The sequence below is a fragment of the Dermochelys coriacea genome, chromosome 3 (assembly GCF_009764565.3).
Source record: "Dermochelys coriacea isolate rDerCor1 chromosome 3, rDerCor1.pri.v4, whole genome shotgun sequence".
NCBI lineage: Eukaryota > Metazoa > Chordata > Testudines > Dermochelyidae > Dermochelys > Dermochelys coriacea.
In genome coordinates, this window is record NC_050070.1 from 66467557 (window position 1) to 66483703 (window position 16147).

Genomic DNA, 16147 nt, shown 5'->3' on the forward strand with positions numbered 1-16147 from the left:
ATAAAGAGCAATTAGGTCCTCTATATTTATCTGAAAACTTTAATATGGTTATGAAATCTCAAGGCTCCTTCTAGTGATGAAAAACATTTCCACTGATGAACTGCTCAAAGTATATCTTTACTGGAACTACCTCCAGTATCATGAGATTAGAGCTACTCCTTCCTCCCCCAAGTTGATATGAGCAGTTAAATTCTAAAACATGAGGACTGCTTCTGCAGTACTTATAGGGGAAATATTTTTACTATAATCATTAGTTGTTTTCCGTTCATGTACGGCCAGATCTGGCCCACTTATGACTGAATTCTTCAGGCCTGATTCTCTGTTTCATCTTAAAGAAAAGGAGTACTTGTGGCACCTTAGAGACTAACAAATTTATTAGAGCATAAGCTTTCGTGAGCTACAGCTCACTTCATCGGATGCATTTCATCTTGTATCTTGTGAAGTCATTTGCAACAGTGCCCAAGTGTGTGTAAAACATCACCATTCTGATTTGGTAGCATTTTGTGTCCACTTTGCATTGATTACCCATGTGGTATAAAAATGGCACCACCATGCACAAAAGTATTTTCAGAAGTGTTTGTTTGCATGCCTGTTGATTAGCAGGATGGTACAACCATTTGATTATGCTCATTCTTAAAGACTTTGAAATCAACATATTTTGGCATTTAGAATATGCAAAGCAAACATTGTGGCCAAAGCGAGAGCATGAAGAGAAATTCTGCAGGATACTAAAGCTCTCACTGAAGCACTTGGTAGCAGGCAAGTGTTAATTTCCTAGATTTGGTTGATAAAGAGAGGCTGAGGTCATCCCATCACCACATCTTTTGGAATCTGTTCAGGTATGTTGTGTTAACAGGGGTCTGTCACTAGCTAGTCAGCCTTGCAAGCCACTCATTCTTGTGTTCCAAAATAAAAACCTCACTGTTCTGCTATCACTATTAGAATCTTCATGTGCTCAACATTTGTCATGGTCTTCACCTTCACATGACAAGGGGGCTCTCCAGCAGCTAGTTAAATTTAAACACACAAGAAATGTCTGCTAGTTGAATGTTCCCAAACTTGTATAAGTCTGTGCACCCTATGGTAAGTTCCTTTGTTTTTGTTGAAGTTGTAGACAACACACCCCACCCAAACCCTTAAGTTTCCAAATGTAATAAAAAATTTTAGATACACATTTTAATATAATTTCTGTGACATTTTCATAAAATACAGATATATAATTATAGATATAATGCATATATAGCATTTACTATATTGATAAAAAGCTAGTCTTTGGCATGACACACCAATAACTATTTACAATATGAACTGAAGTTTAAGGAAGAAATGTTTCAAGCAATATTGTGAGATTATAAGATTAAAAATAACTTGAAGAAAAAGCAACCAGTAAATGGTACTGAAAAATTCCCAAATTACAATTCAAATACTATCTCCACACATTTGCACGCATGCACACGCACATACACACTACAATGCAATGCAAATATTATCTCTGCTCACACACCACACACACACACACACAAAATCCTGCAGTCCTTATACAGGCATTTTCCCAAGTAAGGCCTTGCAGGATTTCACACACCAGCCCCTCCTTCCCACAACCCCATTAAGTATGGCACACACAGTATGGAGAATTCTCCAGCTTATACCTTCCAAACATAAAGTACAGAGAGCATTACAGCTATTTAAAGCTTTGCATAATGGCAGGATTTCAAATCTTTTGTTAGGACAGGGATTGCCTACACAAGTATCTTGCAAATTAAATTGTCATAGCTCCATTGACTTGGCACTTGTTGAAGATCTGGCCCTTGCCAAATGTAATTTAAAGGTATTTTACAAAGCTGTATTTCCTTATTTAGTATGAACTTTAAAGACAAAGCATGGATGGGAAGTAGAAAAAAAGAACACATTGTCCTGCTGGTATTCTTCATTAGGGGATCTATCTGAAAGGACACGGATAAGTTGAATTCCAAAGCTAAAGATGGGCTGACACCAACCTCCACAATCTATCTAAGGTACTTACATGCCCCCACCCCATTACTGTAGTATCTGAGTGCCTCACAGTCTTTAACGTATTTCTCCTCACAACACTCCTGTGAGATAGGGAAATGTATTATCCCATTTTACAGATGGGAAACTTTGGCACAGAGAGGCTAAGGGCTGGATTTTGAAAGGTATTTAGGTGCCAAATGGGATTTTCAAAAGCACCTCTTAGGTGCAAGATGCTTTTGAAAATCCCACTAGGCACCTAATTACCTTTCAAAGTCCAGCCCTAAGTGACTTGCCCACTGTTACACAGAATGTCTGTAGCTAAGAAAGACCCTGAACTCAGGACTCTTCAGTCCCAGGCAAGCATCCTATGCCTCCCTGATGTTGGGGGGGAGGAGGGGGAAGGGAGAGATTGTTTTTCCTCCCCTTACCCCACATCCCCAGTGAAAACATATTAGCTATAATGAGTATTTCTTAAAATGTAAGCAACTAAGTTATTGTTTGCTAGAAAACAGACAGAGACCCTGAGAAATGCAATGAGCTACTTTTGTTGAAATCTAAAACCATACGACTAAGGGCTAAGTGACTATGTCACTGTACACTGCTCTGGCCATAAAAAGTCTTTACATTACATTTGCACTCGCTTTAAGTTGTCTTTATACTACCCAAGGGGTAGCATAGGAGGCTTAGTGTAAAAAGAATGAGGCCTCCAATCTTTAAAGATTAAAATCTTTTCCATAGTTGGTAAGATCTAAAATCTGACAGGTGTGTAGATCAGAATACATCTCCAAACGTGCAGCTGAGCAACCATATTGATTGCAGATAGGCTGCACTGGTGTAACTAAGGGCAGAAGTTTGCCAGTAATCTTCCTTTTGTGACATAAAAGTACCTCATTTCACTGTGAACCATGGGAACCTTGCTAGGAATTGATTTAGATCTCTGTACAAATGCTCCCCAGGTTACACAAGACCTGACTTACACAAATCCGCACTTAGGGAAAAAGTTCCTTAAGCTAGAAATAGGAGTTTTTTTATTTTTTTGTTTTTGGGGTTTTTTTGCGTAATGGTCAGGTATACATTTCCGATCTCCGCAAAATTCGAGTTACACAAGGCGTTCTGGAACGGAACGATTGCGTAAGTCGGGGAGTGTCTGTACTTACTGACCATCTAAAAGCAACTAAAGGAAATGAACTGTTTAAACTCCATGGAGAAGAGTGAGAAACAAAGCAGTAGTGACAGAAAGGAACAAGAAAGAAAGAAGACTCCACTGGGATGGAAATAATAGGCTGTAGGTGCCATGCTAAAAACCTTAAGCACATTACTATGGAAGTTGTCTATAACCATCCTGATCCAAATTCCTCCTGGTTACATGGGCATCTTCTCCCACTGCATTCTACTCCCCATACATTTAAGGGAAGAATTTTGGTCACCTGTTTAACTTGGGCCTAAGTACCAGTACAGACAACTTTTTTGTTGGAATTCTAGGTTGGGCAGTAAATTTGCCCACAAGAAGAGTAAAATTGATAATGGAATTTCTCAGCCTGTTAACTTAACTCAATGGGCAACATTTTAAAAGACTTAAACCTGCATTTTCTTTTTAAACAATCAAAGAATATTCTATTCTCCAGCAAAACAATTTAAAATTGAAAATTTCCGTAGAAAACATTTACGGAAAAAATGTATCAAGTCTTTCCCCTTGACAAAAATGAATCTTCCCAAAAATTCGCTTTGCACAGAGGAATAAGACAAATTGATCTTTCCACTGCTTGTTTTAAATTACTCTTATCACCACAATTTGGATTTGCACTACGTTTTTTTCAATGATGTGACAACATCAACGTTTCATTAACATTGAAATATCCTAATAAGAATGCCATGTCACTGACAGGCTAGAAACAGCATAGCATGAGAAGGAATGCTATTCTTTCCATTTACTTTGTAGATAATCCATAGCTATCCCATTTTAAAATGGACTCTGCATGCTTAACACTTGAAGTCCAAATAACTATTGTATCTCTTATAACAGAGAAGAACATTGTACTATGTGTTTGCTGCATCAGCTCAGCACTGGATGAACACTGCAGGAAAATTTGCTAGTTCTGCAGGAAATGCGTTTTGTTTGTATTGCTTAATTCAAACCCAAGTATCATTTCACTCTTTAAAGGGGTAAGAAAGGGGGAGGGCGAAAGGGGAGGAAGTCCTGCTTAATTTGTTGCATATGTTCCAATGTGTTATACAACTAAGTGTACTATCCCAGAAAACTAAATGGACTGTGCCACAACAAACTTCACAGAATTCAAACGAGAAAACAATCTGGCCACAAGCAAGTGAAACGATTCAGCGAAACTTCCTCTCATATTATATATACATTTTACAAGCTACATTGTGTTCTTTCGTATTCCAAGAGAAGTACATCGTAGATACCAAACATACTGTACTTTTCCTTAAGAAGCTTCATCAAACCATATGTGCAGACACTTGAGATGATGACAGTGTTAAGCTTCCTAGGGTCCTAGAGTCAAAGAAATTCTGCTGCCCCCCACTGCTAAGTAAGTGAACTCCTTCCACAGGGGGTAACATCTGCCGATCAGTCATGGTTCCACTTGGTGAGGACCCCAAGAAACTTCCTTGGGAAGAAACAATTTTCTCAGGACTGGCAGCCAGTTTGGGGGATGTGGAAAAGTTATATCCATACAAAGCACAGGGACTATGTAGTCTAAACGTATTGTAAGAGCCTTGGTGGGTTTGATTAGTGGTGAAGGCATTGCTTGATGGGGATGGCATGATGTACTGAAGCTGTGGAGACATCCCTGATATCTGCATAGATAAACCAGTTTGTGGGCAGCTGAATGCATCACCGTCATTGCCCGTCATGGACATGTTCACAGTTGTGCTACTTGACACACCCACATAAGAGGGAGTCCTTGGGGGTGCAAAGGTCTCACTGGTTTGGTTTGTGAGCCTGTTGTAGGTTTCAGCAAGAGAAGTGCTGTATCTGTTAAGGGTTAAGCCTGAGCGGGCACAAGCCGTATAGTCAGCTGGAGCAAGGCTACAGAGCTGGCTAGTGTTGGGACCCAGGTGGAAGGCAGGAGAAGAGCAAGGGGACCCAGGTAAGAGGTGAGGGTGGGTAGATGGAACTCCATTGCCAGGTCCCTGGAGTAAAGTAGAGGAGCCAGCATTTCCTGGAAGAGAATTTTAAAACATAAATAGCATACCGAAAAGATTAACATCTTAAACGGTGTTTGATCATCAATTAAAACCTGCACTCTCCAGGTACTAAACACGATCAGTTTGGTACAAAGATTTTTGATAAATATTACAAATATTATCCTTTCAAAATACACTACTAAATACAGAATACAATTTGGGACTGTGCAACCCTGCATACACCCAAGGTTACATCCAGGTTTGTTCTGTCGCACAGTTTACAGTTATTTCAGTAGACACTGGAAAGAAATTGTCAGGGCCTAGGCTATGGTGTTGTAAATTTCAACTCCAAATGTATCTTAATTCAAAATTATGAACCCTAGAAGAGTTTGCGCTGGATTATTTATAACCAGCCTGCCCTTTGGAGTACAGTTATAACTCGGGCTCAGTGTGTGTTATACATTCCCCTCTGTGCCTGATCTACAGAGGATAGGAGTCTGCTACAGCTAGGGAACTAACCCTTTAGCTCAAGTTGTAAAGGCTCAACTGATGAAACAGTTCCATGAAAATCAAGGCAAAATATTATGAAGTATTGCCTCATTCTTAAAACCTGATCATACAGCTATGTATAGACATGTCTGTAGTGTATAATTTGTTGTAATCACAAAGTCTGTGTTATTTCTGAACCAGATACTTTAAGAACACAGGTAGGGAAATGAGTCGAAAAAATGCACTAGTTAATACAGCCCAAGAGAGCTCTCAAGACTCCGAGAGTCTCCCTGGCTGCAGAAGAGCTTCCTGTTCTTAGTGGGTAGATCTCCCTCAGAAATGACCACATAAAGCTGATTTTGGCTTTCTGTGATAACCTAAACCAATGGCCCTTGGAGGGAGGAACCAAAAACTCTTCCCCACTCAAGAGTCATATATGACAATTGGATAGTTTGGGAGTGATGTGAAGAAACACAAAGCAATTTTTTTCTCAACACATTAATAGTTTTTCAAGACAGATATATGAGTAAAAATACCAGATTACCAATGAACTTTGTCCTCCTCCTCTTGTTCTGCCCACAGTCCACTGCATCGACTACCACCAGCTCACAATCCCAACTTAAAATGTACCTATTTTTTCTCTCAGCCTGTGTCAATGTGCCCCCAATGTGGAGACAAGGTCTAACAGTCATGATACCATTCAGCAAAAGGATAAGTTTCAGCCCTGTAGTGGAGCTACCAGGCAAGGAGACTGAGAGGTATATTCAGTGGTGAGCTGGAGCCAGTTCTCACTGGTTCGCTAGAACTGGTTGTTAAATTTAGAAGCCCCTTTAGAACCAGTTGTTCCAGGAGGGACAACTGATTCTAAAAGGGCTTCTAAATTTAACAACTGGCTAAAAGTGGCACCTTAGGCACCGACTCCGTGAGTGCTCCGGGGCTGGAGCACCCACGGGGAAAATTTGGTGGGTGCAGAGCACCCACCAGCAGCTCCCTGCCCCACCCCAGCTCACCTCTGCTCCGCCTTCATCTCCTCCCCTGAACGCGCCGCCCCACTCTGCTTCTCCCCCCCACCCCCGGCTTCCCACGAATCAGCTGTTCGCACAGGAAACCTGGGAGAGCTGAGAAGCAAGCGGCAGCTTCGCACTCAAGCCCAGGGAGGCGGAGCAGAGGTGAGCTGGAGTGGGGGAGGGCGTAAGGAGGGCCGCCCGCACCGCAGCAGGTAACCCTGGGTGGGGGGTGGCGCAGGGGAACTGCTCCCTGCCCCAGCTCACCTCCGCCTCCCTGGGTCTGAGTGCGAAGCTGCAGCCTGCTTCTCAGCCCTCCCCGGCTTCCCGCATGAACAGCTGATTCACGGGAAGCCGGGGCAGGGGGGTGGAGAAGCAGAGCGGGGCGGCGCATTCAGGGAAGGAGGCGGAGCGGAGATGAGGTGAGCTGGGGCGCAGGACAGGGAGCTGCCTGTGGGTGCTCTGCACCCACCAAATTTTCCCCATAGCTGCTCCAGCCCCGGAGCACCCACAGAGTTAGCGCCTAAAGCACCACTTTTGATGTGATCAGTGTGGGGAGCAGCCGCTCCCGCTGCTCCCCCCCAGCTATGCTACCCCACCCCTAGGAGCCAGAGGGATCTGCTGGATGCTTCCTGGGAGCTGCCCCAGGTAAGCACTGCCAGGACTCCCCACCTCGCCCCCCGGCAAGTCCCTCAAGCTCTTAGGGGATGGGCACCACTAGGGTGGCCAACAAGATCCTCCTGCCCGGTTCTGGGGGCAGTCAGGGGACGGGGAGGGGGGTGGATGGGGCAGGAGTTCCCGGGGGGCGGGAGTGGGCCACGACTCCCTCATGTGGTGAGGAGGGAACCAGTTGTTAAGATTTTGGCAGCTCATCACTGGGTATATTAGAGCTAAAATGTTGTCAGAAATCTAGCTTCCATTCTCGCCATCTGTGAACAGAAATTGTAACTTCCACAGCCTGTGTGACCACCAAAGAAGGGGAGAGGAGAGGAACCAGAACTATGAGTAGTCATGTGTAGGAAGCAGGAAGTTTATTGATATGAGCGCCTTGCTCTCAAAACAGAACTGTTACTTAAAAGTAAATAGGTAGGGTTGATCTGCCTCCTGGATAGCTCAGCCTGGTAAGCAAGCAGCATAAACTGCCTTTGAGGGCTTATGTACTCAAGTACTCCATAGTATGAAGTCAGCTTTCCATGGCAAGCCTTCTCTCTCTCTCTCTTGTTCACATGCACACACACACACACACACAACTAGCCTTGCCAGATCTCAGCCAACCTGTCTGAAGTTTCACATGTATGATATTATGTTGGCGTAGAGCTACTCTGGAAAGTTTGAGGCAAGTAAAGCTCTGTGTTTTGGAAATCCGGCGATTTTTTTAAAAAAGGAAGATGATTTAACTTCTTGAACACTCTCCTGGCCTTTTTTGGCTTTTTTGTAACTCAAAATGGCTTGGCACAGAAACTCCAGTTTTGTGTTTGGCCGGGGCAAGGATTGGAGCCCAGGACTGTTTTTGAGTTTTATTAGAAGGTGGACGAGGAAAGAGGGTAGTTATTAAAAGTGATTTCTATGTATACTATAGGCTCTGAGGATTTATTAACGCTTCTTGATGTGGATGAGACTACATCATCTGGGTTGGGGTCAGGGGGCATGATTGCAGTCAGGCAAGCACCTGGCATGGATGGGGAGGCATTGAAAGCAGCAAAAGAGATCTGGTTTGGGTGGGGAGGGATGACACATACACTTGAACCCACAGAGAGATGGTTTGGGGTGGAGAGGGGACCCAGGCCCACAGACTGATCTGCCTCTGCCCAAGAAGTTCCACTTTATGTGCCCCCTCCTCCACATAGCTCTCCCCACTATGGGGGAAGTGACAGGTAGGAAACCATAAAAAGGGGGTGTGGTCTACACAGCAGGCCAGAGAAAGCCACTTGGAGAGAGGCAGTCTCTAGCTCTTTGCAAAGTCTGCTGGAGTCTCTAGGCAGTTTGCAAACCCCACAGGGACTCCTTGCTGAGCAGTTCTTACTTTTTTCAGAATCTGAGGAGTTTCTCCAAAGGAAAGTTAGTCTTAAATTTGCCAATATCTATGAGATACTTCAACACCCGCTCCCAGCCCACCCACACTTTTTTAAAGAAAACTAAAACCACACAAAAGAGAGATTCTGGAAATGCATGGTGAAAGTCACCTATAAACGAACTCTGCCCCACATCTCTGCCCAAGAACGGCCAAGACCAAGAGACGATCCAGTCCTTAATAAGTCACATCTTCAGCCACATTAGTGGCATTAAAACCAAGAACTGACTTAACTGGATAATCTTACTTGGGAAGAAAAATTAAACGTCCACTGCAGCGGCACTTAAACAGAAGTACCCTCCCTTATACTGCCCTATCACAAGCTACTCCTGCCAAATTTTAAATTAACACCCTTATGTAGTTATTGGAAACAGTCGGCTTTCTACTTCTTTTCTTCAAAGGGCATCGTTCTCAGGACAATTCTCCAGACATATGGAATTTCAAATGCAAGTGTTATGATACTGCAAGATATACAGCTACAAACCTCAGCAGGGCTGGACCAAAAGACTGACAACACATGCAGCAAAACATCAGAATAAGTGGGAAGACATGCATAGCATAGACACTTGTTGCATAGGCCCAAAGTAGATAGCCACAAAATACAGCCTTTAAAGTCTATGAAAACCTCATTTAGCAAGAGTCCTTCACCAGAATATCTCCATTTTACAAGTAAGGTGTAACAGGTGCACAAGAGACAAAGTGGAATGGAGCAAAATTATGGTAGTTTGGGTGATCTTTACTATGCACTTCCATATTTATTTTATTTTGAAATTTCTGACTAACATTTGTGGGTTTATTTGAGAGACCCTCAACACTTCTCTTAGGGCTCCCCCACTTCTTAAAAATTCCCAACTTCAGTTCCTGCTTAATGAAAGTTTGTTGTAATTGTTGTTGGTTTTTGGGGGGCAGGAGGGGAGGTTGGTTAGGTTTTTTGTGCTTAGTAATATACATATTAGTCTGGATTAATGGATTTGGGAGTTTTAAAGGCTTAATCCTTGGTGAAAAGCAAATTAAGTACGAGGGAATGTTCAAGTTAATACATAGCTATGTCAGTAATGGTAAATGATGCCCTTTTTATAATTACTGGCATAATGTTGTAGAATAGTGAATTTACTGAACCATTATGTACTGGGTTTTAGAAGCTACAATAATAGATCTCTTTTGTCCTATTCACTGCAAACCTGGTTAAATTAGCTTATTTCTATCTCTGAAAATAAAAACTCTATCATCTGCATCTGAAGTTAACTTAGTTTTTCTGTAGGTGATACACAAATCTAGTTTTTCATAAGGAGTGGTAGCACAATTTTATCTTTAGACATTTTGTTTTTTCAGGACTATAAATAAGATTATTACCTTGTTTGGGGATCCCAGGTATATCTTCAAATGTAAGTGTCCTCAGTGAAGGTCTCCAGAATGCATAGGACTCCACTAAAGCTTCCAGTCCCATTCTAAATAGAACAAAAACACCACTATGTGAAAAGAATGATCTGTTTTTGGTTTGTCACTTTTTGTAGCTAGTTCATCACTCAGTCTCACACACACTGTATGTTTCAGGAAAAAAAATATTTTTAGAACAATGTTTCTCAGACTCTGGTCCATGGACCACCAGTGATCTGCAGTGAACGTGCTGGTGGTCGCAGAGAGCTGGCTGGTCCCATGGTGCTGGCTCTTCTTGTTTCCAGCTGCTAAATCACTTTAAAAAACTGCTAGCAGTACCTTTAATAATTCCCTAATAGGACTTTTCCATATCAGTCTGATTGCCTGAAGGACGATCTGCCATCTCACATTAGAAGGAAAGCGATCCATAAAACAACTTCTGTTAAAATGTGATTCAACACTCTCCTTGCCTTAGAAAATTGTGCGTACAAGACGAATGACTCATGGATGTGCTACTCTTTTTGAGCCTGTTACTGGGCGCTATTGGATAAAAAATATCTTTAGAAAATAGCTTCAAGAGTTTTCTCTCAGCCTTTACAAGCTTTTGAATGACAAACAGAAATAATTGTCTAACCACTCAACTCACTGGTTGTGCCACAAACATTTATATAAATCAATTTGATCTTATACAAATATATACAGGTCATTCTTTTTGTGCCACAAATTCACAAACAAAGCTACTATATCAGCACACCGGTATAATTTTGCTGCTAGTTTTGCGTGCTAAACTCATAAGACTTGTTAAGTGTTGATATCAAGCACATACCACAAACAAATGCTTGCCTTTGAACAGCAACACTCTGTAAACTGAAAATATGCAAATGGTCTGATTTGAGACCATCCACATTCTCTTCTGATATTGCTTTTTTCACACTGCAGTTCCAGCAGGATCACAGATATGTTGCAGGAAACAGTTATAAAGTATTTATTACTGAACCTGGACTAAAACATAGCCTTCATTTTCTGCAGTAATGGTGACTTTTCACTTCTAGTTAAAGTGGAGATAAAAGCCACCTCCTGGAGGAGAGTAGCCAAGGCGATAATTTATACAAGATGCCTTCGAACAATTTCCACTTTTTATCACCACCCTAATTTATGCTATTAAATGGCCAAGTTTATTTAACAAAACAGTTATGTTTTTCCTGAAGTATTTAAAGAAAAGAAATTTTGGTACCTTCCTGAGTAAAAGATTTTTATAGGGTCAAACCTCAGGCCTAACTGAAGAATGAAACTACTCTCAGCACATAAATTCTGTTTCACTTTGCAAAAGTACAGAGGGTGCTTTTAAAGGGCAAGGCTACTGATCTTTATAAAGCAGCCTGTGAGACTGTAAATTACCTGAAAGGGAATATTTTTAATTAAACAGAATTGTTTTATGTAGTGTTACAAGGCAAGGTTATTGCAGCACAATATACAATTAAAATGCATCCAAAAGGAGAATGCAATGACACCACAGTATTTTTAACTTTCGGTACAGACTATAGTGCTTTATAGTGCTATTGTAAAGACAGTGCTATTGTAAAGACTATAGTGCTAGTGTAAAGACATACTATAGAATGTTGTAGAAAATAAAGCCTTTACATTTAGATTCTTCAAAGAAAAAAAAACTTGCAGCAAAAAGAATTAAAAATATGAACCACATTCCAAAATGTATTTGGCCATGTCCTTAGTGCGTGTAAATCAGCATAGGACTATTGATTTCAATGGAGCTACATCAATTTGTAGCAGCTGACGACCTGGCCCCTTCTACAATAAACATCCTTATTGCAACAAAAGGGCATTTAGATTTGTATTTAAAAGCAGAATGAAACCATTTACAAAGAGGCCCTTTTCAGTGGAATTCCATCACGCTCTCCTTGTTCTGAATCATATTTTTCATTCAATGTCCACACAAACAGAATTTAATTATGGTTTAAAACAAAAACAAAAACAACCAGGTCCCAATCCTGAAACAGGATCTGTGTGGTTGGGCCCCTGCAATCACACAGAACCTGAGGAAAGTCAATGGAGCTCTATCCATGCAAACCCAGTTGCAAGACTGGTCTCTAACTTATCCCCACCTTTGGATTTCAAAGTGCATCCCATCTTCTGAGGGAGTCTGTTGGAACATAAAGCATGAAATCTGGCCCCAATGAAGTCAGTAGGAGTTTTGCTATTGACTGCAGTGGTGTGAGGATTTTCTCCAAAGGCTTCTGTGCAGGGATTATTTATTTTTGGATATTTGACAGCCCCAAAAATAGTGCTGATGCTAAAGATATATCAAATATACCATCAGATGGTCATTGAAGGAGTTCGGAGACACATAGGGTGAATTTCTCTCTCTTATTAAATATATAGCATGGCATTCAGAAATTTAATTTGCTTCTTCCATAACTAACTCTATCTGGAAGTTAGTTGTTTACTCAATTCTAAGATAAAGGACTAAGTTCTCCAAACCTTTCCCAGTCCTGAAGAAGAGCTCTGTCTCTCTCACCCACAGAAGTTAGTCCAATAAAAGACAGTATCTCACCCACCTTGTCTCTCTAATATCCGGTGACCAACATGGCTACAACAACACTCCAAACATAAGTTTGCAACTGGCATATTCAGGCACAACTCCCTTCTGCCAATGGAGTGGTGCCTATTTTGTCCCAGGGCTGAGTTTGGCCACTTATTTCCAATCAGGAAGACTCTTAATCCTTGACAGCAGCAAGTGCTCACCCACCTTGTCTCTCTAATATCCGGTGACCAACATGGCTACAACAACACTCCAAACATAAGTTTGCAACTGGCATATTCAGGCACAACTCCCTTCTGCCAATGGAGTGGTGCCTATTTTGTCCCAGGGCTGAGTTTGGCCACTTATTTCCAATCAGGAAGACTCTTAATCCTTGACAGCAGCAAGTGCTCAGTGTGAAAGTCTAAGATACTTTGTAATGGATTCCTATCAGTCATCTCCCCCCTTCTATTATTAGTATTTATTATTTGTGTTATCATAGCACCTAGAAGCCCTAGTCATGGACCAGTACCCCACACAGCGCTAGGTGCTGTAATGTTCATCTCCTCCTCTCCCAACATCATCCATTTAAAAAAATACTAATTTGCTCTCCAAAAATGAATCTGAGCTCTTCTGCGATTTGCTGTGAGCCCAAATTGATCTCCAGTGCTTCACCTTTCTACTAAAATAGAAGCTCAATAAACTGGCATGCATACACTGAATATTTTTACTGACACAGTTTGTTCTCTTCTCTGGAAGATCAGGTCATAAATACGGTACTTGTAGAAAACAAAATGCAAAGTGGTCACTGAAATTACCGCACCATGTGCAATACGGTTAAATGCTTTCTTTTTCAGGTGGAAGGGTTTAGAATTTAATTCATAAAAGAATCACCGTTCAGACAGTGTGCAAGTTTTCTTTTCGTGTTCTATGTCCATAAGCTACAGTGTATATTAGTACATGAATCAAGTTAAACACTGAACTTTCAAGATTGTATACTAGTCATTACATGCACAGAATTTAGGTTTAATTCTATAACTCTAGGGCTAGCACTGGGACACCTAGTTCTTGCAAGTTTGAAAGGTCTGTAAGAACAGAAACTCCCTTTTGTGTGCATGGTAACCATTCTTTAAATCCTTTAACAAATTGATTTTGTCACTTCAGACAAACCCATTTTTCCAAAGCTTACCTGTTACGTCCAGAATCTCTAAATCCTTTAGCAAATGGATTCCTATCAATCTTCAGTCGAGTGATCTATAAAGATAATAAAAGAAAGTGATGGCAAAACTTTTACCAATTCAGTTTAAGTGATACGCATAGCAAATATATCCACCAAACCTGAGCTGTCATTGGAATTTTCCATTTTTATTCTGTTTAAGAATTATAAAAATTCAAGTGGATCTTTCTTCCCATTTGCAGGTTGAATGTGTTTTTCTTTTTAAACACAATAAATTAAGACCTAATCCCGCAATCATTCTCTGCATACATCCCCCAAGGAAGTCAATGAGTGTTTATTTTACACAAAGGCTGGTTAGGATTCTTGAAAGAAGTTGTCTGGAAAATGTTGCTGTTTCAACTAAGACAGTGCATAGCCTCCTTGTCTGTGACAGAGTTACATAATATATATACAAACAGAGAAGGAGATGCTGAATGAGAAAGATTTCTGTTTGGCTGCTATGTTCACATGTACATACTATAAACAAATGGAACACAAGAAAAGAAAATACTTGTAATTTCTTTAAATCAACAAAATAGTTACCAAATAATGGTAGCCCATCAATCAGATGACTCTCCCCTTTTAAATTTATATTGCATCATTAAATCATTTTGCTTTCTACTTTCTGAAGAAAGTAGGCCATTAATAAGCACAAAGTTTATATTTATATATACACACATACCCAGAAACCAAAACATAATTGTGGTAAATTATTTAGAATGAATAAAATGCGACTATACTAAATATGATGTCATTGTGTGTTATACTTAGACAATGTGATTAGTGCAGAAGACTTCGAGTCGGGCAACCTGGGTTTTAATTTTGTATCTGCAGCTCACTGCGTGAATTTGAATAGGTTGTTTATGGGCCAGTCCTGCTCCTTTAAAAGTTAATGAGAGCTATTAATTACTAAATTAAAAATTAATTTCCCCTTTTACAACTTGGGGACATCAATACTTGACTAACATTGGAAGGTGTTTTGAAATCAGTGAGTGTTAAGCACCTATGGGATTTTCAGAAGTGCCTATGTACCTATCTTCATTTTAAGGCAGAATATCTTTAAAAATCTGGCCTTCAGGCTATGTCTAAACTACAGCCTATGTCAGCTAGATTTATGTTGCTCAGGGGTGTGAATATTCCACCTCCCCAAGTGACATAAGTTCCACCAACATAAGCGCTAGTGTGCACAGTGCCATGTCGGTGGGAGAGTGTCTCCTGTTGGCATAGAGCATCTTCAACAGACATGCTGCACCGGTGCCGCTGCACCACTGCAGTACTGTACGTGTAGGCATAGCCTCTTTGGCCCAAATCCTCATAGGTGTTAGGCACCCAACTCCCAGGGGAATTGTATCTCAATCCCTAACTGTAAAACAGGGATAGAACTTCTTATGTTCTGTCTATTTAAACTGCAAGAATTTCAGGGCACGAACCATCTCTTACTATGTACAGTGCCTTGCACACTGGCACTCCTGTCTCAGTTGTGGCATCTACATGATACAGTAATACAAAAAGCTATTAAATATTAAACAAATGCCTTATTACTAAGTGGTGAAGTAAAAGTTTATCCTTTTTTTCTCTTGTACTTGTCTGACATATTCTGAAAAGTCAGTAAAATACTTTTTAAAAAGCCAAAGTTACCTGTTGATTCTGATAAGCTGTTACAGTAGTGAAAACAGTTTCAGGAAAGGAGAAAGCTTTGACGCCATCTCCTGAAGGAATGGGCTTGACTGGAGACAGATCATCTGCACAGTCTTTACGAATGACATGGACACGAGGCTGGTATTTGTGCATAGAATGAAGGATAATCTATACAAATGAAAACAAAGATAAGGTAATATTTGTTAGAAATCATGCCCTGCTGTTTCAATGCTGGTAAGATTTTGGAAAAAGATTATGGCATGTGTTGCTTATCATGCAATCTCCTGGAAATTAAGTTTTCTATAACTTACAATGGGTCTCATTACAGTAATCTAATCACTATGTACTTACAACATTTCCATCCCTAAACATTCAAAATTAATGAGTGAGGAAGTCAAAAAATAGTGAGATTGGCTTAAAAATTGTGGGTGAAATGCTGGCCTTACTGAAGTCAATAGGAATTTTGCCATAGACTTCAGTGGGGATGGATTTCACCATATCAGATTTTTTTTTTAAATCAGCTTGCTTTCTGGATTTTGAATCTTTAAGAAAATATTGAAAATGCTTCAAGTATGGTGGTGGTGGATTTGGTTGGTTGGTTTTTGTGACCATAAGGGCTAGAAACATATTTTGTTGGGGTTGTATTTAAAATGAAAGCTGAGATTCTCATGACTCTAAAA

The 16147-nt window shown here is 40.7% G+C and overlaps 1 protein-coding gene across 1 annotated transcript in view; it reads right to left on the reverse strand.

Annotated features, from left to right (window-relative positions):
• Positions 1–420: 420 nt before the first annotated feature.
• TBX18 (T-box transcription factor 18) overlaps positions 421–16147 on the reverse strand; it is a 33012-nt gene continuing 17285 nt past the window's right edge. The window contains exons 5-8 of the mRNA XM_038396089.2: positions 15468–15635; positions 13803–13867; positions 10054–10148; positions 421–5171 (exon numbers count right to left, since the gene is read on the reverse strand). Coding sequence (XP_038252017.1) covers positions 4447–5171; positions 10054–10148; positions 13803–13867; positions 15468–15635 — 1053 coding nt within the window. The 3' untranslated portion in view covers positions 421–4446. The remainder of the gene's footprint in view (positions 5172–10053; positions 10149–13802; positions 13868–15467; positions 15636–16147) is intronic.